Source organism: Onychomys torridus, chromosome 8 (genome assembly GCF_903995425.1).
Source record: "Onychomys torridus chromosome 8, mOncTor1.1, whole genome shotgun sequence".
Classification (NCBI taxonomy): Eukaryota; Metazoa; Chordata; class Mammalia; order Rodentia; family Cricetidae; genus Onychomys; species Onychomys torridus.
This window is the reverse complement of record NC_050450.1, coordinates 103,101,132-103,117,273: the sequence shown is the minus strand read 5'-3', so window position 1 is coordinate 103,117,273 and position 16,142 is coordinate 103,101,132. Positions and strand designations below refer to the sequence as shown.

The 16,142-nt window shown below is 51.9% G+C and overlaps 1 protein-coding gene across 1 annotated transcript; it reads left to right on the top strand.

Moving 5' to 3' along the window:
• Positions 1-292: 292 nt before the first annotated feature.
• Fads6 (fatty acid desaturase 6) lies at positions 293-14,546 on the top strand. Its single transcript, XM_036197393.1, has 6 exons — positions 293-693; positions 1,270-1,436; positions 9,845-10,025; positions 10,719-10,906; positions 11,785-11,964; positions 12,512-14,546. Exons 1-6 carry the CDS (start codon positions 528-530, stop codon positions 12,659-12,661), a joined length of 1,032 nt encoding a protein of 343 aa, XP_036053286.1. The 5' UTR covers positions 293-527; the 3' UTR covers positions 12,662-14,546.
• Positions 14,547-16,142: the final 1,596 nt, after the last annotated feature.

Sequence of the window (16,142 nt, the reverse complement as noted above, 5' to 3'; positions counted from 1 at the left end):
CATAGACACCGTACACATCTACACACACATATTAATTTAATGAAATAAAATTTAAAAAGAAATACTCAGGTTTTGGGCCTAAGAATGCAGAGCAAACCAAAGGTGGAAACTGAGAGGAGAGGGAGGGGAGGAGGTGGATGAACAGCTAAGACCTTCGCGGGTCTCCTGTTTTCCCCCAGCGCTGACTCCTCTACCTCAGTTTGGTCCTTGTCTCAGGGTCACCACCCCAGGCCCCCCCCCCCCCCCCGTGCTTCGCTTTGGCTCCTCCCTCTCCGAGCTGTTCTGGTGCAGCGCACTGGCAGGGAGGCTGCATTTAGGCCCCGCCTAGGTCACGGGTCACGGCTGCCGGTGCCAGAAGGTACGGAGCGTCTCCCGGTGACTTCTGGCTAGTGGTGTCCCAACTCCGGTGACTCCGCCCCGGTCCCCCTCCCCCCGCGCGTTTGTCTTCTCTCGGGAGCAGCGGCCGCTCACACCTGAGTTCTCCGGTCCTCCTCGCTTGTCCCCAGCCCCGTGTGTCCTGGGATCCCATGGAGCCCGCGCCACAGAGCGCGTCCCCGGGGGACGGCGCTGCTGAGGTGCTGCTGAGCGAGCTGGAGCGGCAGGTGCAGGACGTGGTGCGGGCGAGCTCCTGGTGGGAGCGCCGCGGTGTGGACTGCGCCATCCTCGCCGTCAGCCTGCTCGCCTTGCCTGCGGGTGAGACAAAGGCGCCGGCTGCGGTTGGGGGTGGCGCGGGGCTGAAGGTGGTGCAGGCTGGAGGGGATCTTCAGGACTCTAGGATCCTGGATCCCAGTTCAGTCTCCAAAGTCTAGTTGGAGGGTGTCTACTCCACGTCCTGCTGGAGGTGGGAGAAAGTCCGATGCTTGCAAGTGGTGGAGGGAAAAGTTGCACAAGGGGTCCTAAATGGATGGGGAAGGGGATGGTGTCAGGCACGGAAGGGACGCCAGAGATGGGCAGAGTGGGACTGAAGAAGCAGTTTGCACCTCTTGTGGTCTAATGGCTCTGTGACAACCAGTCCCCATCTCTGCTCTGGCTGGGGTTCAGGAGGGTGACCTGGAAGAATGTGGACAGCAGGATATCCTTGGCAAGCCCGTGGGGGATCTTTAGTGTCCCAAATCCCACAGAGAGCCAATCCACTCCTCTCAGGCCCAGGAACCTGCCTGCCACAGGCCCAGGGCTGGCCTTCTTTGGGGAATTTTGTGCATGTTGGTCTGGGCCCGTATTTTCAAAAGCTGGCCAAAGATCCTGATCCCTGGTCCCTCCTCTTTGCAGGGTTCCTGTGCCTACGCTTCCATAGTGTCCTGGCCTTTACCACTGGCATCACAATCTTGGGCATCTGCCATTACACACTCACGGTCAAGGGCAGCCACCTGGCCACTCATGGTGCCCTCACGGAGTCCAAACGCTGGAACAAGATCTTGATGATTTTCTTTGTGGAGGTGAGGCTGGCAAAGGTGGGGCAGGCAGTTGCTGGGCATCTGTATGTGTCCATCCATGTTGGCAAGCAGCTGCTGCAGAGGGTAGGTGGACCTTAGTGGGTAGTGTACAACAACACATCCCCCCCCCCCCTGTGTGTGTGTGTGTGTGTGTGTGTGTGTGTGTGTGCATCCATGTATTCCTCCAAGCCCTTGAGAGGAAGCTGGCATTAGTCCTGCATCTTACAGAGCCAAGTGTCTGCCTTTGACAATGAACTTGGCTTATCTTGTGATAATCTTCATTGGTTGAATGGCAGAAACATTTTTCCCGTCCCTGGACTCCTTCAGCGCTCTCTGTAGCACTAGGCCTAAGGTGGATGAAGTTTCTCCTTAGGTCCAGGAGGCCTACAACTGGCCAGTCTTGCTCTGGGGTTGTGTGACTCACAGAAGCCTCTGGGGCCTGCAATCATGGCTTATTGTTTGAAGGGCAGACAGGGGTGGGGGTGGGGGTGGGGGTGGGGGTGGGACAGTGTTGCAGCACTCCAGCTCTGCAGCCTGCTCTCCAGCTCTGCAGCCTGCTCTCACACCTGCTGGCAGTTGAGCCGTCTTGAGACACTCTTTGCTCCTCTAACGCTCCAGGAAGGGCTCTGCTGTCTCTCTCCTTCCTCCCACCCCTCTTTGCTCTGCCTTCTCACCCGTGAGCCACTAGGAAGGCAGAGGCCACTGGAAAGTTGTTCTTCAGGCCGCCCCAGCTCCTCTGCCAACGTTGTTCTCTCTTCTGCTCCAGGGGGACCCCTACCTAGCCACCCAGGTTCCCTAGGAATAGATGGGGAAGCTGCTAGCAGGAGTAGGTATGTCTAGAAAGGACTCGTTATTGGGACCAACCAACCCAATAGCTATCTTTTTATAAAGCTAGGCCACTGTTCTTTAACTTTTATATAATTTTTGTTTTATTACATTTATTTGTTTGTTTTGGGGGGGGTTGCATGTGCCATGACACACCAGTGAAGATCAGATGACAACATGCAGGGGTTCGTTCTCAGTTTTCTCTTGCCACCATACGGGTTCTGGGGATCCAGCTCAGGCCTTTAGGCTTGACCACAAGTTGAACTTGCTGAGTGATTGTGAAGGTCCTTCTTTTTATTTATGGGTATGTCTGTGCAAGTGCATGACTATGTGTGCATTACATGCATGCAGTGCCCATAAAGGCCAGAAGAGGGCATCAGATCCCAGGAATTGGAGCCATTCAACATGGGTGTTGGGAATGAAACCCAGGTCCTCTGCAAGAACAGTAATTGCTTTCAACTGTGGAGCCATATCTTCTGCCCCCTAAATCATGTAACTTTTTTATACAGCTTTAGGTAAACATCACACACACACACACACACACACACACACACACACACACACACACACCTTTTGCTATACCACATCAGTTGAGTGGTGGGAACATTGCTTACCTAGCATTCCCTGTCCTCTCCTCCCCTCAATACGAGCCCAGGCTTCTTAAGTGGTAGGGGCATGAAGAACCCATAGGCTGTGGATTCCTAGGGTCAATTTTAAAATACTTCCCTTTCCAGGAAGCTCTGGGTCTGCCTAGGCCCCGGAGGCACAGTTGGAGCCTGGGGTCAGGGTCTGTAACCTGCTGGGGGAGGCAGGGTTGATGTCTGTATCATTTGTGTAAACAGCATCCCAGTGCTGGGACTCAGAGGGCAGGCTTAGTCCTGCTTGGGTTTTCTAAAGTGGTGCTGCGTGCTAGGAGCCGGCGGCAGCCAGGGAATAGAAAATGCTGTCAATCACAGATTAACCAACTGCAGGGGGCGGTGCGGGGGGGGGGGGGGGGGGGGGAGGGTTATGTGGAGGTTGCTCTGAAGCATTCTCACCAGGTCGCTAGATAACTGATGCCCGATGATCAAGCAAAGACTTCCGATTTTGACTGCCTGGGGGACAGAAGAGCCCTCCTCTGTGTGGAGTGGAGGCAGGGAGGAGACACTGGAATGTCCTCTTGGCCTGCCCTGCTTGGTACCTCCTTCAGAACCTCAGCACAGTGACCTGCGGAACCAGACAGTCTTCGGCCCGAGTTCTGTCTGTTGCACACAGCTTTGTCCCATGTGAACTCGGTTCCGTGGCCTCATCTTTGCCTCGTCCTCTGACCCAGTTCTTAGCAGCTCTTCCATCAGTATTTGCTGGCCATGACCTTGCATTCCACCTGTGGACAAGGTCTACAGGAAAGTTATCTAGTGGGGTGTGTGCGCGTGTGTGCGTGCGTGCGTGCGTGCGTGTGTGTGTGTGTGTGTGTGTGTGTGTGTGCGCGTGTTCTGCAGGCCTATGCACTTTTGTGGCTGGGGAGGAAAGGCCTAGATTCCCCCGTCATGTTGTGGCACAGTTGACGGTGCTGCAGTGGGCTTTGGTGAGCTGTGAGCTATCAGAAGTAGTTTTGCCAGGCAGGCTCTCCAAGTGACCTAGGCAGGGAGGCATCTCTATTTTCCAACCTTAGGGTATGACTCTGGTTCCTCTCTAGGACTGGTTCCCCAGTATGGGGGAGTGTGGGCCAGCCCCACCTAGCTGGCATGTATAGGGCAACGTCTTTGGAGCCTTGTGCCTTGATTGGAGTCCCAGCCCAATAGTGGCGCCGAGCTTGAGCAAGGTTAATTCTATATCCGGGGTTAGTTTCTTCATGGAACCCACAAGCGTGATAACACAGCCTCCTCGTTAACTCTGCGAGGGCACTGGGTGAGACAGTGCAACTTTCCAGGCCTTCCATGAGCCATAGTGCCTCTTTGTGTTTTCCAGATGGTGAGGACAGACAGCTGCAGGGTAGCATGGACTGCTTTCCATAGTTCGTTTTGTTGTTGTTATGTGCTTGTTAACTGTGAGGCTGCAGAGCCTGGCAGAGTGGTGCAGGTGTTGGTTGGTATTGGGTTACCTGGCACAGGACAGGCTCTCCTGGCCTGGAAACCTCCGAGGTGCACGGGACTCTTCCTGGATCCCAGACTCTCACTTCTATCTCTTGCTGTCTTCTCCAGTCATCCTCCTAGAGACACGATTACTGCAGAATATCTGGTCTTAGGCCCTGGGTTCCTTCGGGGGATTCTACAGAGTCTGCAGCTCCAGGCATCAGCAGGGTCCTTCTGGTTTTCTTTGGTAATATTATCTTGTGGCCTGCTGGGTCTAAGCTAGTGTGGTACCAGGCTCTCTCTGACCCAGTGACTCTGGAGAGCAGAAGCACAGAATAGAATAGGGCTATCACTCTAGGCTGTGTTCAAAATCACGAACCCCTACCCATACCAGATGAGTTTCCTCTGAGGACCCCTTTCTGGCCTACTTGAGGAAGTTCCTACCTTGGTCTTAACCAGCACACATTTTCTTTCCTGGCTACATCACCCAGGCTGCTAGGTATATTCTTGGAGTTGGCCAGGGGAGGATGTTATGCTAGGACGACCAGAAGATAGAGTGAGCAGGTTATTATGGCTTAAGTTCTGAATTTGAGGATTAACCTCTGAAAAGCCTTTAGTATCACAGCCAAGGATGCTCTCCTGAATGGGCAGGAACCAGCCATGCTAGTCACAAAGATTTTTATTGTGTCTCCTCTTTAAACCCTCCTGCACACTCAGCTTTGTGCTGTGGGAGTGGAGCCACAGCTGATCCAGTAGGAATCCTGTGCAGCTCACTGTGTCCCACAGGGGAATGCCTGTCACCACCCTTAGGTTCCCTGTGGTAAAATCATAGAGAATCCCAAGCCTAGTCCTGATTTCATCTGCTCCCTCCTGGCTGAGTCCAGAGCAGCCCCATCACGGCTGTCCCCTCTGGGCCATCTCATCATCTTCCGCTTGCTCCCATCAGGACTCTTGTTTGCATAAGAGCTGCCATGGCTGATACAGTTTTTCTTTTTTGGTGCTAGGGATTGAATGTAGGGTCTTGTGTGTAGCAGACACCTGCTCCGTCTTTGAGCTACACCCCAGTTTTAACTATTCCCTCTCTCTCTCTCTCTCTCTCTCTCTCTCTCTCTCTCTCTGTGTGTGTGTGTGTGTGTGTGTGTGTGTGTGCGTGCGTGCGCGCGCGTGCGCTTGTCTGTCTGTCTCTTTTTACTTTTAAAGTCTTATTTAGAGGACCAATGCAGATATTCAGTACCAAATACACTGCTGTACACAAACTTTCAAGTCTTATAATAATTACAGATTCACAGGACATCTCAGTGTAGGGGGGAGAGTCTAGCAGATTGGATCAGTCATTCCTGTTTCCTTCCAGTAATTACATTTATGTGTCATTCAATATCAAAACCAAGAAGTTGACGTTGGCACTTGTGTTCAGTTCTCTGCCTTTTTATCACATGTATAGATTTTTCAATATGCACAGTCCCAAGAAGTGACATGAACTGGCTGTGGGGATGAGTGTTTGCCACACAAGCGTAAGGATGGGAGATTGGATCTCCAGAATCCCATAAGTGATGGGTGGATATGTCGGCTCACCTATAAGTCCTGCTTCAGGAAGCAGAGAGAGTGGAATCCCCAGAGCAAGCTAGCTATCACGACTGGCTGTACTGGCAAGCTCTGGGTTGGCCTGAGAGACACTGCCTCACAGGATAACGTGGAAGAGTGATTGAGGAATCCTGCGTCAACTTCAGGATTCCACATGTACACTCACCGCCCATGTGCACGTACATCCACACACACACACACACAGAGACACTTGAAAAATGGATGGGTGTAGGGGAAGCAGCCTGGTCTTTAAAATCAGTGGCGTAGAGGCTGAGAAACCCTGGAAAAAATTTAGAAGAGCAGCTGGTGAGGTGTCTGGAAGCCACCAGGTCCTCACAGGGGCCAAGAAAGCCCATGTGCCAGGCAGAGGATTCGGTACTTTGTCTTGTAGTCGAAGAGGTTTGCCATGAGACAGAGCTTAAAAAGTCCAGGGGTGGTATAGTATGGTACCACAAGCCTTTAACCCAGCACTTAGGAGGCAGAGGCAGGTGGATCTCTGTGAGGTTAAGGCTAGCCTGGTCTACATAGTGAGATCTTGTCTCAAAAACAAAGTCAGAGGCTAAGTTTTCCTCCTGGGACATCACCCAAGTTATTAGTTCTGTTCCTTCTTTAATCATCCCCTCTTTCTTTTATTTTCTCCTGTTACATAAACAGGAGCTGGGGCTGGGGCTGAGCTTGTGGAGATCTTGCCTGGTCTGCACAAAACCACAGGACCCTAAGTTTGATCCTCAGTGCTGCATAAAACCAGGCCTGGTGGGCCACACCTGTAACCAGCACTAGACATGGTAGGAGTTCAAGGTCATCCTCAGTTGTACAGGGAGTTTGAGACCTTGTCTAAAACAAAAACAAATAAACAAAAACTAGTTTGCAGGACTAAAACCAAGTATGGAATTACAGCAGCAAGACCTGAATGGGGTGAAACTAGGTCACTTGCTAGCTGGATCTGTGGTAGATGAGGCAGGAAGCTGGCTGGAGGCTGGCGGTAGGGAGGCCAGGAGGAAGATAGGAGAGATCCTAGGCTCAGGCTGGGGTGCAGGAGGGTGTTGGCTGGGTGCCGTAGAGAGCAAGATGGGAGGGGTGGCGGAGCGAGAAGGGTCAAGGGTGAAATCTAGGTCTCCAGGTAGAAGCCAAGGCCATCATGGGGCCCCTCCTGAAATGGGCCAGGGGTCGGGGCAGCAATATGGGCAGGGTTAGAAAGAAGGGTGGTGGTCATTGTCCCTCAGGTGGGGGACAGCAGGCTGTGGTCAGCCCAGCTCCTTTTCTTCTCTAAGCACCCTCTGCCCGGTTCCCAGGGAATAGGCAGTCCCTTCCCAGCTCTGGGTGATGGCGCCAGCAGTAGGTTTGTCCGTCAAAACAATGGGGGGGGGGAACTGAGCTTCAAATAAGCCACCAGTATTTTTTTTTTAAATAAATATACCCCAAATAAAATGACATGGGTGTTACTGCAGTCTGGGTTTTCACAGCTGCTGCATTCAGGGAAATGCAGATGCCTGAGTGTGGGTCCTCGGGGTACTAGGAATGGACGGGGTGTGACTTAGCCACTCTGAGAATAAGAGAGGGACAATGGCGAGGCCACAGTCCTACCAGCAGCGAGCTTGCTCGGCCAGAAGGAGCTACAGGATGAGGTTCTGGGTCTTTCCTGCCTGCCCCTGGTGTTCCCACAGGCCTAGCATGGGTCCCCCACACACACCCTCGGGTGCTGCAGGATGCTTAAGTGAACAAACAACTACATTCATGAACAAATGAATGAATGGGAGTTTTGAGGGCCCTGGAGTGTAAACAAAAAGCCATCGAGAGGAACCCACACCCATTCACACTGCTCCCAACACATCTGGAGTGTTCTGAGTGTGAAAGCTGTAGGGACGGGACACCCTTGAGTCTTCCTGAAGGCACTGCCACAGAGGTTGGTGAGTGCTATTAAGAAGCTGCACCAACCTTGAGGTTTCTGGAACTTTGTCTGAGTCTGGATGAGGAAACCTCTTTGGTAAGACTTGGAAATGGGCCTTTACAGCTGGGTGTGGTGGCCAGTACTCAGGAGGCCAAGACAGGGAGACTGAGAATTCTAGGCCAGCCTGGGCCACACATCCTGATCCTGTCTCAAACAATTACAACGAATAGAAGGCAGTTTACAGAAAGGACACAACCCATTTTACAAGTAACTCAGCAGCATCAATCATTTCCCATTGTTCTTGAGTGGATGGGTAACGGGCACACATACTACATACTACAATCAACATACTACAGTCTACATACTTCCTCTTTTCTCCTCAAATCACTCCCTTCTCTCTCTCAGGAGAGAACATCTAAATGGGACTGAGGGGGTTGGATGGGGTTAGGAGCACCCAGTGTTCTTGCAGAGTCCCATTCCCAGCACCCACATTGGGCAGCTTGCAAGTCTTGTAACTCCAGCTCCAGAGAATATGATGGAATGGGTTCCGGCCTCAGTGAGCACTTACACGTAAGTGTGCATACTTACATGCAGACACACACATACACAAAAAAGGGGGGACCTAGAAATCTAGTTATGAAATAACCTCAGGTAAGTTCTTATTCATAGAAAAAGGCAAAATCACCCATTGGCTCTGCAAGTGGGTACCAAGTCTCAAGTCACATTATGAATCACCAGTCACACCTGAGGGCCTCGGCTTGTGCCTGGGATCTTTCTGAGAAGCCTCTAGGTACCTGAGGGTACCGTCTCTAGATGCACAGTCTAGATCAGGCTCCAGGCTGGTTCTGGCATTGACTCTCCAAGAACAGTTGCTGGTGGGCTGCAGAGAGAGAGGGAGCAGGTGCCAGAAGCAAAATCAACTGTCCGTGAGCAGGGAGGGCGATGCACTCAGCTGGCATCTCTTGGGGAAGAGCACACAGTTTCTTCGGGTGCACAGAGATGGCTCAGGAAGTAAAAGCAGCTACTATACAGTCCTAGTGGCCTGAGTTTGATCCTGGAACCTGTGTAAAGGTGGAAAGAGAACTGATTCAACAAAGTTGTCCTCTGACCTCCTCACGTGCATCATGGCATTTGTGTGTGTGTGTGTGCGCACGCACACACACACACACACACACACACACACAGAACAAACAAAAGGAATTAGCTTCTTCTATGTGGGGCAGATCCCCAGGGGTATAAAGCATACCCTGGCAGACCAGTGGGTAAGGCAGGCCTGACTCTGAGATCTGGTGCTCAGCGCATGTGCCCTGCAGTCTGCCTGCCTCACAGCAGCTAGTATGGAGAAGCTTCCCCTGCTGGAAACAGGAAAGCATCTTCACTAAAGTCATCAAAATCTTCTGGCCTGGATAAAACACTTGAAGCCTTACATCTGCATGCTCATCTGCATATATCTACATAAGAAACAACCTAGCACCTCTTTTGCATTCAGAATGACTGCTCTCTCCTTGCCAGAGTGTGTGCTGAGCTTTGGTGAGTGGCATTGCCAAAGAGTCACTCGAGGGAGATATTGGCTCTGTGCATATTAGTGCCCCAATACCCCTTCAGGCTCTACAGGAAGTGACCCCCTTGCACCCTCAAGCCACTCCCGGAAACCTTTCCTTACTCCTCCAAGCTCAGGCTGCCAAGCAGTGTCAGGAAGATACAGCTGTTTGCCAGGCACACACTTAAAATAATTGGGGCCGATTCCAGCTTTCCCTGCACGGACAGGCAACCTCTGAAGATTGAGAAGTTATCTAGCAGGTAGCCAGTGAGAGAGTGGCAATCCAGTGGTCCAACTTCCTTGTCCCTAAATGCTTTGCAGAGCAACACCAAGCAGATGCCTGGCTGCCTCACAGGGGCCACAAACGCTTGAGAGATGACGGACAAGTTAGATTACTGTGGATGCAGAGGAGGAGGGCTCAGGAGTGATGGGTAGGAAGGGTGGAGGTGTTCTTGAGGCTCCTTGGGTTCTGCTTTGTTCAGTTGTGTCTGACATGGACCCAGTGCCCTTTTGGTTCCCCCTCTAGGTTTGCACAGCCTTTCCTGCAGAGTTTGGTAAGTTCAGCCATGTCAACATGCACCATGGTTACACCAACGTGGTGGGCCTGGGAGACTCAAGCACATGGAAGATCCCGTGCCTCAACCGCTACATCTACATGTTCCTTGCACCGCTTTTGATCCCCATCCTAACTCCACTGGTAGCTCTTGGTGAGTACCACATTGGAGTGTCCTGATGACCTGCCCCAGCCCTCTTTCCTTCCCTCCTGGTTTTGTGGACCTTGCTTGTGGAAGGCAGCGGGAGCCATAAGTCAAGACTGTCCGAGGCAGCCAAGCTGGGTGGAAAGATCCCCAGACCTGGTCCAGGTCTCTCCTTTACTTACTGGCTGGTGGCTGTGGGCAGGTAACTTGACCTGCCTGCCGTAGGTCCTTCACCTGCTCAAGGATGGTGTGAAAATAGAAGGAGCTCATAAATATACGGGAGCTTTGTAAGGGCTGGAGAGATGGCTCAGAGGTTAAGAGGGCTTCCTGCTATTCCAGAGGACCAGACTTCAATTCCTAGCATCTGTACTGGGTTGCTCACAATCCCCTGTAACTCCAGCTTCAGGGGGAATCAATCAATACCTCCGGCTTCCATGGGCACTAGCACTTACACACATACACACACACACCCCACAAAATTATAACATAAAATTTTAGGGTGTGTGGGATCACTTTGAGGATGTCCTGTACAAACCACACTGCAGATCTTGACCTTAGCCAGGGTGCAAAGGGAGGATATGCTTTCATGCTGTCTAGGTTCACTGAACACACCCAGAGCACTCCTCTACCTTAACACTTGTGGTGACCATGGAGCCGGCTCATGATGGCTCTCCCTTACATCACATCTTGTCCCCCTGACAGAGCATTTGAGGAAGGAAGAGCTGAGGGTGGCACTTCGGACATTGGGCTTCATGTCCCTGGGCCTTTATTCTCAGTACTGGCTGCTCTTGAATGTGTCGGGCTTCAAGAGCCCCAGTTCAGCGCTGGCTTGCATGCTGCTCGCCAGATCCCTGCTGGCCCACCCCTATCTCCATGTCAACATCTTCCAGGTAAGCAAGTTCCCAGCCCTGGATTCAGGCAGCTAAGAGGAGCATCTACAGCTGTCCAGACTCAAGCTTTAGGTAGAGAGAGGTCACCAAAGAATGCTTCCCCAATTCCTGCTCCTCCCCTGTCACTGTGGGTCATCACAGGAAGTCTGGGTTTCAATGAAGCCTTTGCCTGGTCCTGGAGAGACCCTCCTTGCTTTCTTCTCCAGTCTAAACTCTACCCATCATTCAAGGTCAAGTTTACGTATCCCCTTCTACTGTTTCGTTCAATCAGTACATATAAATTCCTTCTCCACTGGGCACCTCCCTGGGTCAGGCACCTCCCTGGGTCTAGGTTACCTGGAGGTAAACAAGTAGATGGGACACAGTGAGAGGATGGAGTAATTAGCAGTAGGTGTGCCCAGTGCCAGGGGATTGTGCAGAGATCTACCAGGTCTTCACCCATAGTGGAGCAACGAGGTCTCCCTGTAGAAATGGTGCCAGCATTGAATGCCAAACTCCTGGCTGTTCTCAAAGAACTTCCATCTCCTGCCCTGCCCTTGGCCTGCCTCATGGCATTGGCTGGGCCCTCATTTTGCTTTCTTTGAGCTTTGACACACGGGTAAAAGCATGCTACTGGTGTGAGGCATGCAGGGTCACAAGAACAAGCAGTGAGTCCGGGGCATTTGAATACCAGGGTTCTGAAAAGATGCCCTTCATTGCCCAAATGGGGAGAAGCCCAGATGTGGGAAAGACTCAGCTCACTGCAGACTGGGTTAGCCCTGGAATTTGGCTAGAGCTTTCTTACACTTCTAGGGTCCCACTGGCCCCTGTACGCTTGGTGAAGACAGACCCAGGGTTGTCTAAGCCCCGACAGGGTGTGACCCATATGTCTATCACAGCACATCGGATTGCCTATGTTCTCCCTGGACAAGAAGCCCCGGAGGATTCATATGATGAGCCTGGGGGTGCTGAACCTGCCACGGCAGCCACTGCTGGACTGGGCATTCGGCCACTCACTCATCAGCTGCCATGTGGAACATCACCTCTTCCCTTGGCTCTCTGACCACATGTGCCTGAAGGTAGCCAAAGGCTGGGAAGAGGGAAGGGAGGAAGGGCCTGCCTGAGGGTGGATGATGGGGAACCTCCAGGTACATCTCAGCTCTAGGTCCCCTCACTGGCCTCTTCAAAGGTCACCCAGGAAGGGCAGCCTGGAGTACAAGTAACAACATGGGCTTTATATCAGAGTCACTTGGGTTTTCTAGTAGCAATAGGACTCTGGGCAAGTTCACTGAGCCTCAGTTTCCTTGTCTGTAAAATGGGAGGGGACAGGGTTCATCTTGATGATTTTGAGGATGAAATTAGATCTGAAATATTTGACCCAAAGAAGATGCTTAGCAGAGGGAGCTGAAGAGGGTGGGCATGTAGTCAAGAGTCTTGTGGAGAGTGAGGGTGAGAGGCCATCCCTCCCTCTAGGGTAGGGTAGAAGGATTTGAAAGCTCTCCAACACTTCAGCCCCTCGCTTCCCCAGCAGAGAATGGCTAGGGTTCGACAAGGGAGAGCTCAATGGTGGGCAGCCTGCTGCAGGCCGGCGACTCAGAGGCCTCTCCCTTTGTGACTCTTCCTCAGGTGAAGCCCTTGGTATCGAAGTTTCTTCTTGACAAGCAGCTGCCCTATAATGAGGACTCCTATCTGGCTCGCCTCCAGCTGTTCCTCAGTCACTATGAGGAGTTCATGGTGCATGCCCCGTCCATCACCGAGCTGGTGGGGCTGCAGTGAAGGCTGGGTCCCCGCCCTGGCCCAGTCCCGGCCCTCCTGCACAGCTGGCCCCAGTGGCACAGGTGGATCTGGAACATGGTGCTCTCGGGGAGACGGTGAAGCAGGGCAGATTGTGCCTGATGTCCTGGGGGTCTCCTGCTCTCGGGGAGTTGAGTGGGGGTGGGGTGCTGGGGGAAGGAAGGAATGAAAGCAATACAGAGGCTTACTGATCCACCTCGGCCTCAGCCGACTCCATCTCAGGATCCCTTTCTCTGCTGCATCGGAGCCAGGGTAGGGCTATGGGGGCTGAACAGGTGAGGTGGGATCCTAGGCTCGGGTGGAGGGGTACAAAGAGAAGGGCCAGCCTCCTCAGCTCAGACCTCCCTGGTGCCTAACAGCCATATACTTCCCAAGCTGCTGCTTCCTCCCGTACGTTCTGAGCGTCTAGTCCCCCACGGCCAACAGGGTGAGGTCATTTTTTGGCAGGCCCCCCTAGCTCTTCAACCAAAGGAGCCTGTGCCAGACCAGGCTCAGCAGTCCCAGGACCCACAGTAACAGTGAGATAAAAGTGAGTGTATTTCCAGGGAGGCGCTCCAGAGGGGAACAAATGCTTCAGGCATGAAACTGAAGAAAGCACCCCCAGCTTTGAGCATGACCTTGGCTAGCTCTAGACAAGTCTGCTTTATTCTGTGTTTAGAAGGATCCAATCTGGGTGAACTACTGGGAGGCAGCTGAGGATGGAGACGGGGAACTGGAGCTGGGCCGTGAGGGATAGACAGAGCGGGGTGGGTGGGGTGAGCTAGGAGAGCTGAGGAAAGGGCTTGGCTGTGTGAGGGCGGTTTGCAACCTGGGTGGGAGCCAAAGTTGCCAAACCTAGGAGGAAGCCACGCTGGGGGACAACACCAAGATCCAGCCCAATAGGCAACTGAGATGGAGCTGCTTCAGCCAGAGGATGGAGCAGAGGGTTCCCGGAAGGGCCCGGTAGAGACGGAAGGAGGGACTGCAAGGCTGACCGGCACCAGGAGGCCAGGGCAGTTAGCTCACAGCCTGGCTTCTCACCTCAGCCCTCGGGCCATTGGCTGATTCACACATTCAGGCTGTGCCGACCAAGCACTGTACGTACCCCTGGCTTCTACTGACTAGATGTTGGGAGCCCAAATCATGACAATCGAAACTGTCTCCTGATATAGCCAAATGTCTCCTGAGTGGCAAAACTGTCCCATACAAACCATTCTTCTGGTGGTCAAATCACTGGATGGAAGGGTGGACTACCCTGACTAAGAGAGGCTGAATACTAGCAAAAGGGAACCAATAGGGTGGACAGACAGCTGGGAAGACCAGCCTGTTGGAACCCATCTCTGGGGTCTGGTGTGGCCTAGGCAGAGGTTGCTGTTGCTAGGCTGGAGAGCCTTTTCCTGCTATCTTACCTAGCCCTCCTCTAGCAGAGACCACAGCTTCTCCCAGGACCCTTTCCTCCAGCTATGGCTCTTGGGCAGCCTCTCCTTTGGGCTCCTTCTGGGCAGAGCCTGGCCTGGCAATGGCTTCTAGCTGCTGCCAGCCCCTAGGTGCTTCTCTGCCTCTGTATCTCTGCTCAGAGGTCCTTCTTCACATGCCCTTCACTCTTACTTTTGAGTGCACGCCCTCTGTTCCCTGCTGGGAGGCTCCCAGACAGCAGTTTTGGCTCCAAGCCACCCTCTTGGGATGGGGTGGGCTTGGCAGCCGCCACCACCTCATGCTTTGCTATATGTCATTACTGGTCGTTTGAAATGCATTAGCAGTTCTGAAGGGGCCTTAAGGCCCGAGCGTGTGACTCATCAAACTGCAGATTCTCCCTATGAAAAATGCGATGTCAGAAAAGGGTCCTGGCAGCATACCCAAAGCTAATGATTAAAACTATCCAAATACACGACCAATGCCTCATTGTTATTGATCTGGGCCTGAATGGGATACATTCCAGGGCAGCAGCTAGAGGCCCTGGGGACAGACCTGACTATACTATGGGCACACTAGGAGCAAGTCGCTTAGTTTCCCTGAAATGTGATTAGCTGTTACTCTAAGGACGTGGGCTGGATACAGAACTAAGAGAAAGCATTAGGAATTCACAAAGGCCTTCCAGGCTCTGCAGAGTCCTGGAGTCTAATGTAGAGCAGAGTAGATGGGAAGTGGTGGCCCTGGTGACCACCATCACGACTGATGTTTGCTTACTGCAAACAGAAGGTTTCTTGTTTTGTTTTATTGTTGTTTTCTTGAGACAGGGTCTCACTCTATAACCCTGGCTGGTCTGGACCTCACCTGATGGCTGACCTTGAACTCAGAGATCCACCTCTACCTCAGTGGTTTTTAACTTTTCTGAAGCTGTGACCCTTTAATACAGTTCCTCAAGTTGGGGTGACTTCCCTCGCCCTTAACCATAAAACTATTTTCGTTGCTACTTCAAAACTGTAATTTTGCTGCTGTTTTGTAATGTAAATATCTGATATGCAGGACATCTGATATTCAAACCCTGTGAAAGGGTTGTTCAACTCCTAAAGGGTCCCACCTCCAAAGTGCTGGGATTAAAGGTATGTACCACCATGATGTCTTTATCTGTCATCTAACTTCAGTCTTTACAAGTTAGAATTATTTTTTTTTCATGTTATAAAGGGAGAAAAAAGAATTTGATCAAACCTCTCAATATAATGACTGTTAAATTCAGACTCAGGATTTGAACTCAGTGACTCCAGAATCCATGCTATTGACTCTCATAGACGCTGCTTCTGAATGGGAAGCCCTGTAGAGATTTTGGGTGATTGACCTGAATTTCTATCTCTTTCTTCCACAAGACAGAATAATTGGTGATTTTATCATTAAAAGCAATTCTTTAGGGACCGAGGCTGAGGCTCAGTTGGTACAGTGCTTGCCTAGCATGCAACAGACCCTGGAGTCGGTTCCCATCATTGCTAAGACCAGGTCTGGTGGCACATGCCAGTAATTCCCAGCACTCAGGAGGTAGAGGCAGGAGGATAAGGAGTTCAAGGTCACCCTCAGCTACACAGCAAGTCAAGGCTAGCTTGGGCTCAGAGATCCTGTCTAAAAGAAAAAAAAGGGGGGGGGGGCTGGAGAGATGGCTCAGCAGTTAAGAGCACTGGCTGTTCTTCCAGCAGTCCTGAGTTCAATTCCCAGCAACCACATGGTGGCTCACAACCATCTATAGTGGGATCTGATGCCCCCATCTGGCATAAAGTTGTACATGCAAGTAGAGCGCTCATACATAAATAAATAAAAGGAAAAACCAGAAAGGTTTTACGAATACCCACTGGAAGCTAGGGACCATGTGATGCTCTGGGAATGAGTGAACAAGACTGTCCCTGTACCCCACTATTTTCATGAAGCCTACATTTTTTTCACAATTTTTTTTTAAACTTTTTTTGTTTTGTTTTGTTTTTTGAGTCAGGGTTTCTCTGTGTAGCTTTGCACCTTTCCTGGAACTCACTTTGGAGACCAGGCTGGCCTCGAACTCACA

Coding starts and splice junctions, on each gene's coding strand:
- Fads6 (XM_036197393.1), top strand. CDS start 528: ATGGAGCCCGCGCCACAGAGCGCGTCCCCGGGGGACGGCGCTGCTGAG. Junction 10,026..10,718: donor AACTCCACTGGTAGCTCTTG/GTGAGTACCACA, acceptor TCCCCCTGACAG/AGCATTTGAGGAAGGAAGAG. Junction 11,965..12,511: donor CTGACCACATGTGCCTGAAG/GTAGCCAAAGGC, acceptor ACTCTTCCTCAG/GTGAAGCCCTTGGTATCGAA.